The sequence below is a fragment of the Podarcis raffonei genome, chromosome Z, assembly GCF_027172205.1.
Source record: "Podarcis raffonei isolate rPodRaf1 chromosome Z, rPodRaf1.pri, whole genome shotgun sequence".
Classification (NCBI taxonomy): Eukaryota; Metazoa; Chordata; class Lepidosauria; order Squamata; family Lacertidae; genus Podarcis; species Podarcis raffonei.
Genome location: NC_070621.1, coordinates 47,816,721 through 47,830,269, shown reverse-complemented (window position 1 = coordinate 47,830,269; position 13,549 = coordinate 47,816,721). Strand labels below are relative to the sequence as shown.

Sequence of the window (13,549 nt, the reverse complement as noted above, 5' to 3'; positions counted from 1 at the left end):
CAGGCCAAGCGCGAAACTTTCTTTCGAGGACGGAGGGACTACAAATCCCAGAGTTCCAACTTCTCGCTTGCCCTCTGTCTCCCTCCTCCTCCTCCCCCCCCCGCCCCACCGTGCCGGCGTTACATAAGCAACCAACCAATCCGCTTCATCCAAAACAAGTGCGCCGTGCTAGGCGGCGCTGCGCTCCCACTCCTTTGGCTGGTGTGTCCAGCTGCTGCTACTCCCCCCTTTGCCCGCCACGGCGAAGCTCTGCCGGGGCTGTTCTGTCTAATCGCCCCCCTCCCGCGCGTGGATGATGCAGCCAGATTAAAGGCGTCTTCAATGATTGATTAGACGACGGCTAGCCAACTGATTTATTAATCGATTAAACCTACACAAATTCTTTCGCTTGTGTGTGTGTACTTATTACTATTCTACACTAAGTCTCTGCGTGTGGTTTTTCTCTCTCCATATGAGATAGACATTTAGAAATTGAAAAATACATTTGCAGTTTTTCACATGTGAATAAAACTGCTTCTGTGGGGGCCGGCGAGGGCGGGGAGGCAAGCTTCGCTCAAGTTGAGAAAATGCTGCAAGATTCAGCTTGTCTCTGGAGAGGATGAGATTCCTCGGTTGGAGGAACTCAGGACAGATGCTGCCTGCGGTGCAAGGTGAGCAAAAGTCAGCTCTTCAGCCATGAAACTTGCTGAAGAGGGGAAGGGGCACCTGAAGTGTACATTTTAAACCAGCATCATACCAGTTTAATAATAATGTTATTATTTATATCCCACCCATCTGCCTAGGTTCCCTGAGCCACTGTGGGTGGCTTCCAGCAAAATATAAAAACACAATAAAACATCAAAAACATCTGTATGCAGGGCTGCTTTCATATGGTTATCTCCTTGACAACTAATGGGAGGGCATTCTGCAAGGCAGGCACCACTACCAAGAATGCCCTCTGCTGGTTCCCTGTAACTTCACTTCTCCCAGTGAGGGAGCTGCCAGAAGGCTCTCGGAGCTGGACCTCAGTGCCTGGACTTTAAACAGTCATGCCTTCCCCCAAAAGATCATGGGAAGGGTAGTTTCCTTAAGAGTGATTAAAGTTGTTAGGAGGCCTCTTTCCCCCTCACTGTGATACAATTCCTAGAGTGTTCTAGGATTCAGAATGTCCTAAAGGCTGCTGATTCACCTGCTGAAAATACCTTTCTTGTGTTGGCACACACCACCTTTCCCTCGGGGGGTACAAGGAGAAAGGCCTCTGATGATGAAAGTAGGGTCCAGGTGGGTTCATGTGGGGAGCTGCCCCAGAAATTACTCAAATGGGACTTGAGCACAAGAGCATTCTCCCTGTTTGTGATTCCCAGCAACTGGTAATCAGAAGTATACTGCACAACACCCCTTCGATAGCTAAGCTGTGTCCATTTTGTGTTAGCACAGATCTTTGTGGCTCAGGACCCCAATATCTCCTGGAATGTCTCTCCCAAAATGAAAGTCTCTGGCCACTTAGATCTTCATCTAAGCCCTTCTCCAGGTCCCTCCTTCGAGGGAGGCTCAGAAGATGGTGACAAAGGAGAAGGCCTTTCCACTGGCAACTTCTCATCTGTGGAGCCACATCTTCTGGCTGCAAATTTCGTACTTTTAACATTAAAGCTCTTTCACCTCTCCCCCCCAGTTGTTATGTGTCACTTGCAAATTATATAGAACACCACAGAAAGCCAAAACTATAGAAAGTTTGAAATCTAGTGTGCACACTAGCCAGTGTAATTATTTCATTCTAATTGTGAGCATCCATCTGCCTCGGGAGACAATGGAGGAGTGTGCTCTTGGGGCTGAAGTCAAATTGTTGGAAGGTTGCAGCGCCTGCTGTGGTTTTAGAGACTGGCATGGGAGAGACATGTTTTGTTGCAGCTGGGGCAGATGAAGGGATCCAATTGTGTTACTGCAGATGCATCATGGTGTTTCTCCTCTCTGCGCTTCTCCCAGAGGTCATTCATTCTTTGGTCACTGCTATGGTTACATAGCCTGTCTCCAAGCACTGTGATCATCTGCAAGTGATTCCCACATAGCAGAGTTGATGTTGCCAGCCTTCATGTCTTGTTTGCAGACATCTTTGTAACACAGAATTGGTCTACCAATGGGCCTGGTGCCTGAAGCCAGGTCACCGCAGAGCACCCCTTTGGGGATCCTGCAATCTTACAATTTTTGGATGGTGTGTGGGATCATGACCTTCTAATACAAATGATATTCTCATACAAATACAGGAAAAGCCCATTATGCATCCCTTATGAAAATAACCTAACCTTGTTTACTGGGTACTGTCTACACATCTCTCCAGGGTATCTGGCTGGGGACATTCCCAACCCTACCTGGAGATTTTGGGCATTGACTCTGGGGCCTTCTGCATGTGAAACAAGCACTTCACCAGTGAGCTAATAACATAAGAAACTGCCGCATACAGAGTCAGCCCACAGGCCCATCTGGCTCAACATTGTCTATATACTGACTAGTGCAAACTTTCCAGTGTTACAGTCAGGGGACATAAGCTACCTTCCCTGAAGATGTGGAGGACTGAACCTGGGACCTTCTGCACAAAGCACATGCTCTACCAAGCTACAGCTACTGAATGCTTCTTGCACTGTGATATGTTGTTTTTATTGAAAAATATTTGGATAACGATGTATCACAAATAATTTTTTGTTGTTGTTTAGTTGTTTAGTTGTGTCTGACCCCATGAACCAGAGCACGCCAGGCACTCCTGTCTTCCACTGCCTCCCGCAGTTTGGTCAGATTCATGCTGGTAGCTTCGAGAACACTGTCCAACCATTTTGTCCTCTGTCGTCCCCTTCTCCTTGTGCCCTCCATCTTTCCCAACATCAGGGTCTTTTCCAGGGAGTCTTCTCTTCTCATGAGGTGGCCAAAGTATTGGAGCCTCAGCTTCACGATCTGTCCTTCCAGTGAGCACTCAGGGCTGATTTCCTTAAGAATGGATGCGTTTGATCTTCTTGCAGTCCATGGGACTCTCAAGAGTCTCCTCTAGCACCAGAATTCAAAAGCATCAATTCTTCGGCGATCAGCCTTCTTTATGGTCCAGCTCTCACTTCCATACATCACTACTGGGAAAAGCATAGCTTTAACTATACGGACCTTTGTTGGCAAGGTGATGTCTCTGCTTTTTAAGATGCTGCCTAGGTTTGTCATCGCTTTTCTCCCAAGAAGCAGGTGTCTTTTAATTTTGTGACTTCTGTCACCATCTGCAATAAATACTGTAAATCAAATGAAGAGCGGTGATAAAAACATAAGAAAGACCTGCTGCCACTGAAACCTGTTCATATATGTGCTGCTGATACATTTGCAGTCGCGCAGCGTTTTGTAACGTTTGTTTGTGTTATGGATTTCGGATTGCGAGGCACTTTGAGTTCATCCTTAGCGGGTTTGGGGGCGTTAATGCAAGTTAAAATGCATAATAATAATAATAATAGTAGTGATCGAACCGGGGGCTAACAACGAAACGCTCCCCACCGGTTCCACCAGCAGCGCCAGCGCCGCATGCGCAGGGATGCAGCGCCCAGGAGCCTCCCCGCGCCATGGATGATTCCGCCAGTTATGCAAGGCACTTCACGGCGCAGAGCTCGGAGTAGGACACCTAGCGGCGGCCCCGCACCATAAACTGACCACTTCTGCGCCATACAGGTTCCAGGGCTCGGTGGCGCGCAGCCACGCGCTGAAGATAACTCATAAACTCCGCCGCTTAATCAATGTGCCCGTTATTGCTTATGCGCGTTGCGGGGCTGGCGCGGCTTGTCAGAGGGAGGAGGCGGGCCCCGGAACATGAATCCCCACCGGAGTTATGCAGGGCGGGCACGGCGCGGCGCCTCCCCACGCAGGTTCCGGGGCGGCGCCATGGTATTGCGGCGCCGCGGCTGTGAGGAGAAGCTGGCGGCAGCGGCGGCAGGGCGCGTTCCGCTGAGGCGGCTCTGACCACCAGAATCTCCCCTCCTTCCCTCTCCGCTATGTCCGAGGCGGCCGTGGCCGACACGCGGCGCCTCAACTCGAAGCCGCAGGACCTGACGGACGCCTACGGGCCGCCCAGCAACTTCCTGGAGATCGACATCTTCAACCCGCAGACCGTGGGCGTCGGGCGGGCCAGATACACCAGCTACGAGCTCCGCATGAGGGTGCGTAAGGGAGGGGGCGAGGGCGGGGGGAGGGCGGGGGGGCGGGGCCGCGGGGGGGTCTTCTGTGGGCGGGGTGTCAATGGGAGGGAACGGAATAGGGCGCCCTCGTGCCACGCCCAATACCTGCCTTATTTGAGGGGAGGGATTCCGACCCTCATTTTAAAAAATCATTTATATTTATTTCTAATTACCCTGTTCCTGTAAGCAGGATAGGCAGGAATGTTATAGTTACATGGAGGCCATGGGGTAGGTGCAGTATAACGGGGTGGTGTGGCATAGTGGTTAGATCGTTCTGTGGATAAAGAGGTGGCCCTGGGTTGGGAGAGGCTGCCCACTCTGCTACAAAGCACACACGGGCTTGAGGATAGATCTGCTTGCTCAAGCTGATCCCGCCTCACAGAATGTTGCAAGTAGTGAATGGGCTTGTAAGTCAGCGTGAATCTGCTAAGCCAGGGGTTGGCAACCTAAGGCCCATGGGCCGGTAGCAGCCCACAAGTCTTGTTTAACTGGCACATGGTGACCCCTGCCACCCCCCACTCTTACCGGCGCACCGTGGGGATCGACTTCCGGGTTGATGGCACCTGTGCGCATGTGCACAGGCGCTCCTCCAACCCAGATGTGTGCCGAAAATAGTGTGTGCACATGCGTGCAGGATGAAGAAGTGCCTGTGCACATGCACACACACTATTTCCGGCGCACTTCTGGATCAGAGGAGCGTTGGAAAAATAGCGTGTGCGCACGGGCGCTCCTCTGACCCGGAAGAGCGCGCATGCACACATGCTCTGGCCCATCCTCTGACTGGCCCATCCTTCGATAAGGTTGCTGATCTCTCAGCTAAGCCTTTAGCACAAGCTTGGTTTCTTTTTTGATTTGGGGTAGTATCTGGTGCATCCTTGGTGCACACCTGCCTGATGTCACCATGGATCCCAATTGTGGCTGTGTGGGGCAGCCTTGGAGAAGAATCAACTTAAGCAGAGACTGAGGAGTGTGGGGGGTTAATGTTTTCCCCTCCTTTCGCCTCCCTATGCCTTTATTTTATGTGCATTCCTAGATATGTGCTGAGAAGCCACACTGAGTTCAGGGAAACTTGCTCCCTGGTAATCATGTAAAGCAGGGGCTCAAAAGGCAAGCCATTGACCTCCTGCCTTTGTAAATTTTGATACCTCTATGGTAGTTTTTAATATGTGAATGGTGCTTCGTAACCCCTGGGTGGATCACACAGACCACCAGTTGGGAACCACTGATGTAATGAATTGCAACTATAACATTACATATGCAGAGAAAAGAAACACAAGGGTGCATCTGTAAGAGTGAAACCACATGCCCTCATCTGCCCCAGCTGCAACAAAACATGTCTCTCCCTTATCATTCTCTGCAGCCACAGCAGGCGCTGTAACTCTCCCCGTGATTTACCCCCGATGATGCACTCTTCTATTGTCTCTCGAGACAGACAGAGGCCAACAACAATACAGTAGCCTACATCATGGTGTGGAACCTATGGACCCCCATATGTTGCTGCAATCCAACTTCTATCAATCCCAGCCAGCATGGCCATGGTCAGGGATAATGGGGTCCAGTAAACACCTGGGAGGGCCACAGGTTCTTCATCCCTTTACAGTGAGATTAGCAAAGCATTTGTTGCTGCCCTTAGGATCTTACAATCTAAAATACTAGTTGGATTGGAATAGGGGGGACCAGTCAACTCAGCATAACAAAAGTAATTTTAGTTACTGGTATGGAACAGATGACAATTCTGCAGAATGGGTATTTGTGACCTACATGTCCTTCTCAAGCAATTAGTTGCATTTTAAGTTCCTTCCCTAGAAAGGAGCTCTTGAAACACCCTCTTGACTAGTGGAAAGGATTTTTGAGTCTGCAAGGGGCAGGATTTTGCTGTATTGTAGAATAGCTAGAAGGGGTGAGTATCTAGAAGTGGTTGTCCTGGGCCTTGCCATTAAAGCAATTGTGCCACTGCACTATAATTGTGCCTGCTACCTAGCTGAAGCAGTTGCTTCTGAAGAGTAAAGGTAAAGGGACCCCTGACCATTAGGTCCAGTCACGGACGACTCTGGGGTTGCGGCGCTCATCTCGCTTTATTGGCCGAGGGAGCCGGTGTACAGCTTCCGGGTTATGCGGCCAGCATGACTAAGCCGCTTCTGGCAAACCAGAGCAGTGCACGGAAATGCAGTTTACCTTCCCGCCGGAACGGTACCTATTTATCTACTTGCACTTTGTGCTTTTGAACTGCTACTGAAGAGTATATTACTGCAATGTGCTCTACGTGGCACTGCCCTTTAGGCTGAACTGAAAGCTGTAGCTTGTGCAGAATGCAGTGGCTTGACGCTCAATGGGCCGAAATATTGCCATTTTATTATGTTGTTGCTGAAATAATTGCAGTTAGACTGCCAGTTGGGCTAGGTTCGTGATGCTAGCTATGGTATAGAAAGTTCTACAGTTTGGGATCAAGATTACTAAAAGATTGTATCATCCCAACATACATACCCAACCAATCACTGTCCCATGTGAGAGAGCATCCTGCAGATACAGTTCTATCAGGAGGTCTATTCCACACAATGTTGGAATTGGGTCTAAGCTGTGGTAATACCTACCCTTTTAAAACTCCCTCTAGTTGCATGTTGGACTGGTGTTTTCTCTGTTGCTTTTCACCTGCTGGAAGTATTCCTCTTGCAGCAAGCCTTCTAAGTAACTTGGGGTTAGAGCTCAACGTCGAGCCTACCAAGTGGCGATGGCGACGGCGAAGAGGACCTTCTTCACCGCCTCTATTGCATCTGCAGAAAACAGCAACAGGAGACTATTTCAGGTGCTTAGCAATCTATCGGAACCACCTTCATCGGGGTGGTAGGGACCCCAAGATCTCCTGCAATATTTTTGCAAAGTTTTTGCAGATAAAGTCACTCAGATTCGGAAGGAAGTAGACTTCACCGTGGGAGCAGGGCCAGGGTGGAAGAGTGCTGGAGTCCTGTCTAGTCATGTTATATGGGATCAATTCCAATCTGTTACCTCCGAGGATGTGGACAGGCTGCTTGGACGAGTGAAACCAACCACCTGTCCATCCTGGCTAATAAAAGCAAGCCGGGAAGGGCTGGGCGATGGGCTCTGCAGGGTGGTGAATGCTTCCCTCTGCAAGGGAGCCTTCCCTGGCCCCCTGAAAGAGGCGGTCATTAAACTGCTTCTTTAAAAAACACCTTTAGACCCAGCCAACATGGTCAACTATAGCCCAGTCTCAAATCTTCCATTCTTGGGCAAGGTGGTTGAGCGGGTGGTTGCTGAACAACTCCAAGCATGCCTGGAGGATGAAGACCATTTGGATCCCTTCCAATCGGGATTCAAGCCTCACCATGGGACTGAAACTGTCTTGGTCGTGCTGATCAATGATCTCTGGCGGGCTAGTAACAAAAGTGAGAGCTGTTTCCTAGTTCCACTGGATCTCTCAGCGGCCTTTGATACCATCGACCATGACATCCTTCTGGACCGTCAGGAGGGGCTGGGAGCTGGGGGCACTGTCATACAGTGGTTCCGCTCCTTTCTCCTGGGCCGTATCCAGAAAGTGGTGTTGGGGGATGAGTGTTCAGACCCCTGGGCTCTCACTTGTGCCTCAGGATTCCGTCCTCTCCTCCATTATTTTTAATATCTATATGAAGCCGCTGGGAAGGATTATCAGGGGGTTTGGCCTGGGTGTTCATCAGTATGCAGATGATACCCAGCTCTACCTCTCTTTTAAATCAGAACCAGTGAAGGTGGTGAAGGTCCTATGTGAGTGCCTGGAGGCAGTTGGAGGATGAATTGAGGTTGAATCCTGTCAAGACAGAAGTACTGTTTTGGGGGGATAGGGGGCAGGCAGGTGTGGGGGACTCCCTGTTCCTGAATGGGGTAACTGTGCCCCTGAAGGACCAGGTGCGCAGCCTGGGAGTCATTCTGGACTCACAGCTGCCCATGGAGGCGCAGGTTAATTCTGTGTCCAGGGCTGTTGTCTACCAGCTCCACCTGGTACGCAGGCTGAGACCCTACCTGCCGATCTTGCCAGAGTGGTGCATGCTCTAGTTATCTCCCACTTGGACTGCTGCAATGCGCTCTATGTGGGGCTACCTTTGAAGGTGACTCGGAAACTGCAATTAATCTAGAATGTGGGAGGTAGACTGATGGCTGGGAGTGGCCGCCGGGACCATATAACACCAGTACTGAGAGACCTGCATTGGTTCCCGGTACGTTTCCGAGCATAATTCAAAGTGTTGGTGCTAAACGGCCTCGGTCCTGTATACCTGAAGGAGCGTCTCCACCCTGATCATTCAGCCCGGACACTGAGATCCAGCGCTGAGGGCCTTCTGGTGGTTCCCTCACTAGAGAAGTAAGGTTACAGGGAACCAGGCAGAGGGCCTTCTCAGTAGTGACGCCTGCCCTGTGGAACGCCCTCCCATCAAGGAAATAAGCAACTATCCTACTTTTAAAAGATACCTGTTAATGCTGTATTGTGTTTTTAATATTCGATTGGGAGCCGCTCAGAGTGGCTGGGGAAACCCAGCCAGATGGGCTGGGTAGAAATAAATTATTACAAATTATTATTATAATGTCTATCTCAGTTGATACCTGTACAGTGGTACCTCTGGTTACATACGCTTCAGGTTACACACTCCGCTAACCCAGAAATAGTGCTTCAGGTTAAGAACTTTGCTTCAGGATAAGAACAGAAATCGTGTTCCGGTGGCGCGGCAGCAGCAGCAGGAGGCCCCATTAGCTAAAGTGGTGCTTCAGGTTAAGAACAGTTTCAGGTTAAGTACAGACCTCCAGAATGAATTAAGTACTTAACCCGAGGTACCACTGTATTTGATTTGAATTGATTTTATGTATCAGCAGTTATTAAATTAAACTGTTAGTTAAAACAATTGCACATTGTTTTGTGTTTTGCATAAGTTTTTGTTATATTGCAAATTGCTTTGGTATGCCTAATGGGGAATGATTCATAAATCAATAATAATAAAGCAGTTGTCAATTAGAACTTTCTCTTGCCTCCTTTCAGACAAATCTGCCGATCTTCAAACTGAAAGAGTCCTGTGTGAGGCGACGGTATAGTGACTTTGAATGGCTGAAAAATGAGCTAGAGCGTGACAGTAAGGTGGGTACAGGAAATGAACATCCACTCTGTATGCATAATAAATAGATCAATAGATAACTTTCTTCTTCATTCCTGTGGCAGAGAGCTCTCCTACTCTTCCCTGTTGGATCTAGTGGTGACCCTAACAGATCAAGCAGCAGAAGGAGAGTGGTTCTGCTCCCCTCTTAAGTCATGCTCTCAATGTTTCTAGATTGTAGTGCCTCCACTGCCTGGCAAAGCCTTGAAGCGCCAGCTTCCTTTCCGAGGAGATGAGGGCATCTTTGAGGAGTCCTTCATAGAAGAAAGAAGACAGGGCTTAGAACAGTTCATAAACAAGTAAGAGTGACACCTGGGTCTTCAATACTTGGGGAAGTGAAAGACTCTGGGAGAGGAGGACGCGTCATTGCACAGTGTAGTGACTAGATTGCATATCGTGGTTGCCAGTAACTCTAGGCATCATCTTGAGCTTACCATTGGTCTTCTCTTCATGTGGAATCCTAAGAACTGTAGTTCTCTAAAGAGTGCTTTTATGATACTCTGCAGCAACCTAATGCTCTTCAGATGTTTTATACTACAATTACCATCTGTCCCAGCCAGCATGGCTGTAGGATGCTGGGCCTGCTGGGAGTGTGGCTGTGATGGCCAGGGCTGATGCAAGTTTTTGTCCAGAACATCTGGAGGGCACTGGGTTGGCAAAAGCTGCCTTAAGTGGTGAAGAGCCTGCAGTTATGCTGCCTCAAGTCTGCTAGAAATGCTAAAATGAGAAAGCTGGTTTATTGTTAAATTATTATTTTTTAAATTCATAGTCATGACAGAAACAGTTACTAGCCAGAGACTATCAACTTATATCTTCCCATTATCTGACTTTATCCCAACCCCTTGTAATAAGGCTCCACCACTCTCCAGCTGCTTCTTTCAGGGAGGAAGTAGGGAGCCATGCCCACTTCCTAAACCACATACAGTCGTGATTCAGCAGCTGGGCCATTTCTGCCTGGTAAACTACTAAGATGAGCCCTGTCACACAAACTTATCAGACTACAGTTCTGAAAATCTGCTTGTGGGGAAAGAGAGACATGATGGCTATTCTGATACAAAACCGAAATGTTTGTAGCGCAGACAAAACTGAAGGGTCTACAATCCAGTTGTCAAGGAAACTACACTTCATACACAGAATCTGGCAGTTGTCCCTGGATGCTGAACTTTAGAAGCACAACCTTCTACATCCCTGCACAAATTCATAGATGAAAAGCCCTCCTGGGCCTGTTTCCTGGGGAGGATGCATGCTGGGGGTGCTGAGTGCCTCCAAAGACTGGAGAGATGAGATTGGTGGCAAATGAAAATAACAGAGGCCAGCCAAAATAGATGGACAATGCTGCAAGTGTCCTGGGTGCTTGTGTGTGCTGCTGTTGCACAACATGATCTTGCCTTGCCTTGTACAGAATTGGGTAGCTGATTGCTAATCTAACACTTCTTCTTGTTCTTGGCAGAATTGCTGGACACCCGCTGGCACAGAACGAGCGCTGCTTACACATGTTCCTGCAGGAGGAGACTATCGATAGAAATTACATCCCAGGGAAAGTCCGTCAGTAGAGGAGTCTGGCATTCTCCATTTTCTCTCCCCGTGCAAAAATGACATTTATTTTTACACTGCCCCTCTTCCGAACCAGCTTTTTTCTCTTTAAACCTCCTCACTTGTCTAGTGTGCCCACCACGCCATCCCACCCCATCCCACCCCTTGTTAGGCAGCAGCGTTGGGTTCTGTTGGTCTTTGGTCTCTGCATAAAAAGGTGAGAACCTGGGAAGAGCTTGTGCCTATTGGTGGATAGGTAAAGCTTGCTGAAAATGAACTGGAGACTAGTGTAAGGTATTGCAGCGTACATCAGAGCTGCTTTTCTTCCTTTGTGTAAGAATATGGAGGATTATCCAGCATGTGTAAGTGTCTCCTTGCCACCGGTTTCCTAGGGAAGTCATGGTACTGAGGCTCCTTTTCTTGGCTACTGCAGAGATGTTTCAGGGTTTTTTTGTTAGCATCTGTGCCCATCACCCCAGAATGATTAAAAGTGGGAAGCAAAAAATGTTTTTCCCTTAACTTGCTAGGAGGGTACTGTAGACCAAAAGCAGTTTGGAAGCTCCCTTTATTTAGCAGTAAGGCCTTCTGAGGGACTTCAAGTGACCCCTTCAGTATGCCTTGAGGTTTTAGCTGCTAATCCTACCCCAATAACCTTTGGGCTTTGTAGAGTTAGAGGCAGACTTGCAACCCAAAGAACAAGGCACCCTTTGGGAGCCACAACTTCTGGTAGCAGAATGGCTTCTTGTAAATGCATGGGCAAAGCAAACAGTGGCGTCTCAGAAGCAGGCTTCATGTTGAGGACTGGGCAGGAAAGGTTTGGTGGCTGGCTTTTGATGGTGAAACCTGTGGAGCAGTGTTTTCTCTGAGAATTGCACCTTGGCAAGTTAAAAGATGGAGCAAGTGGAACCTAAACTAAGGGATGTTTCGCATGCCGCTTCTGTGTTCAGTGGATAGCTTCATCTGGCCTCTTGTCTGTGTCCATTTGGGGTTATGGTGCAAAGTTCTCTACTGTTTGTTTAATATTTAATCTGTTGGGAGGTCTTGCAGATGACCATGGTATCTGCACAGCCTCTTTGTTTGACCTGAACAAGAAACTTTGTGATCCCTCCAAAACTCTGACCTGCAAGAGGTGGGGGCAGGATGAGAGTCGTATCAACCTAAGTAATAAAGTGACTGTAATCACAAAGTTCCCTGTTCTGAAGTTTGCACTATTTGGAGTGAGCAGTACAAGTGTGTCTTGGAGGGGAGAAAGAACTGGTATATACAATTCTGCATGTTTCAGGCAAGAGGTTGTGGATATACACCACCCACCTATGGGGTAACTGGATAGCAGAAAACTCTCTTCTCTGGGCTCCCAAAGCAATGGCTATGCAGAAACTGTCTCTGCACAGACCACTCTCATCTGCTGCTGGAGAGGTGCTAACATTCCTGTTGGAAGCGGCCTGCTGCTGCCTCGTGGATCTGCATTAGCTATGAGTTCTTCAGATTCCTTCCTTCATTTGGTGCACAAGTCTGGAGATCAGAGGCTCTTGCTGCTGTGTGTGTGTGTTTTTGTGTGTGTGTCTATAGTTATAGACACACACACATACATATCCATACTGATGTGGGGCTTGTAATTCAGCAAACTATGTCTTCAGTTTACTGTTTTATGTAATGTCCAAGACTTGTTCATATTAAACCACTGTGAAGCCAATATGTCTGTGTCCTCTATCAGTCACCGGCTTTTCTAAGTATTTTTGGGTAAAGCTTTGGAAAGGAGTCATTACTCTCTTACATGTCAAACGTGTCATTTGTGTGATGATTGAGTCTGAGGATTTATTGTTTATTTGCACTTGGGTCTTCTCAGGCAGTAGTCACAGTCAGCACAAGGCAGAGAGACCAGCAGGAGCAACAGGCAAAGGCAACTGATACTAGTTTGTCCCCCGTCCTCCATGCTGAGTTCCACAAGGGCAACATTAAGCTGTGGTCTTCTGGGTTGTTGCCTCTGCACCACACTGGCTTTAAATGACATTCTTTTAGAATCATAGAATTGTAGAGTTGGAAGGGATCTTGAGGGTCATCTAGTCCAACCCCTTGCAGTGCAGAAATCTCAACGTAGTATTCTGGGCACTGCATTTGGCTAGGTGTTGCTAGGAATTTTAACACTAAACTACAGTGCCTATAATTCTTTGGGGGAAAGAATTTGCTTTAAAGATATAGTGTGTATGTAACCTAAGAGTAAGATGAAGGGAGCTGACAGCAGCACCCCATGGGCTAGCGACAAGTAAAAAGGCAGGGTGGGTGGTGGACGGGGCACTGTCTAAAGTTGGTGGGGCAGTTACCCATTTGCCCAGCTGGGCTAGTCTCTGCTGCAGCCAAGCCTAGATCCATGGACACTGCAGCCATTTCCCCCACATTTCTTCCAAGCTTTGCATAGCTTCCTAGCACTTTTCTCTCAGCTCCTTTAGCAGGCATTGCAACACACTTTGTCTTGCATGCACACTGTACCTTTAAAATACATTCAGAATACACTTCCACCCTCAAAGAATTCTGGGCACTGCAGCTTGTTAAGGGTTGCTGGGAATTAATAATTCCAGCAGCGGTGAATTACAGTACCCAGAATTATTTGAGGGAGGGAATGTGTTTAAAATGTGCCTTAAAGGTATACTATGTGCATGGCCTCTACTTTTTTGCATTCTGCCATTTGTCCAAGGATCTTAAGGAGATGAACATGGT

General features: G+C 48.3%; 1 protein-coding gene and 1 long non-coding RNA gene across 3 annotated transcripts; both read left to right on the top strand.

The window, feature by feature from the left end:
* The first annotated feature begins 554 nt into the window (after positions 1 to 554).
* On the top strand, positions 555 to 1,646 carry LOC128406563 (uncharacterized). The gene is made up of 2 exons (XR_008328524.1): positions 555 to 650; positions 1,417 to 1,646. It is a non-coding gene; the product is annotated as an uncharacterized LOC128406563 (long non-coding RNA).
* Positions 1,647 to 3,862: 2,216 nt separating this feature from the next.
* On the top strand, positions 3,863 to 12,527 carry SNX12 (sorting nexin 12). Of its 2 annotated transcripts, XM_053373893.1 has the most exons (4): positions 3,868 to 4,154; positions 9,190 to 9,285; positions 9,476 to 9,600; positions 10,752 to 12,527. In XM_053373893.1, exons 1-4 carry the CDS (start codon positions 3,990 to 3,992, stop codon positions 10,852 to 10,854), a joined length of 489 nt encoding a protein of 162 aa, XP_053229868.1. In that variant the 5' UTR covers positions 3,868 to 3,989; the 3' UTR covers positions 10,855 to 12,527. The 2 variants fall into 2 exon arrangements, with proteins under 2 accessions (XP_053229869.1, XP_053229868.1); XM_053373894.1 differs by lacking the exon at positions 9,476 to 9,600 and having other exon boundaries at positions 3,863 to 4,154.
* The last annotated feature ends 1,022 nt before the right edge of the window (positions 12,528 to 13,549 follow it).

Coding starts and splice junctions, on each gene's coding strand:
- SNX12 (XM_053373893.1), top strand. CDS start 3,990: ATGTCCGAGGCGGCCGTGGCCGACACGCGGCGCCTCAACTCGAAGCCG. Junction 9,286..9,475: donor AGCTAGAGCGTGACAGTAAG/GTGGGTACAGGA, acceptor CAATGTTTCTAG/ATTGTAGTGCCTCCACTGCC. Junction 9,601..10,751: donor TTAGAACAGTTCATAAACAA/GTAAGAGTGACA, acceptor TGTTCTTGGCAG/AATTGCTGGACACCCGCTGG.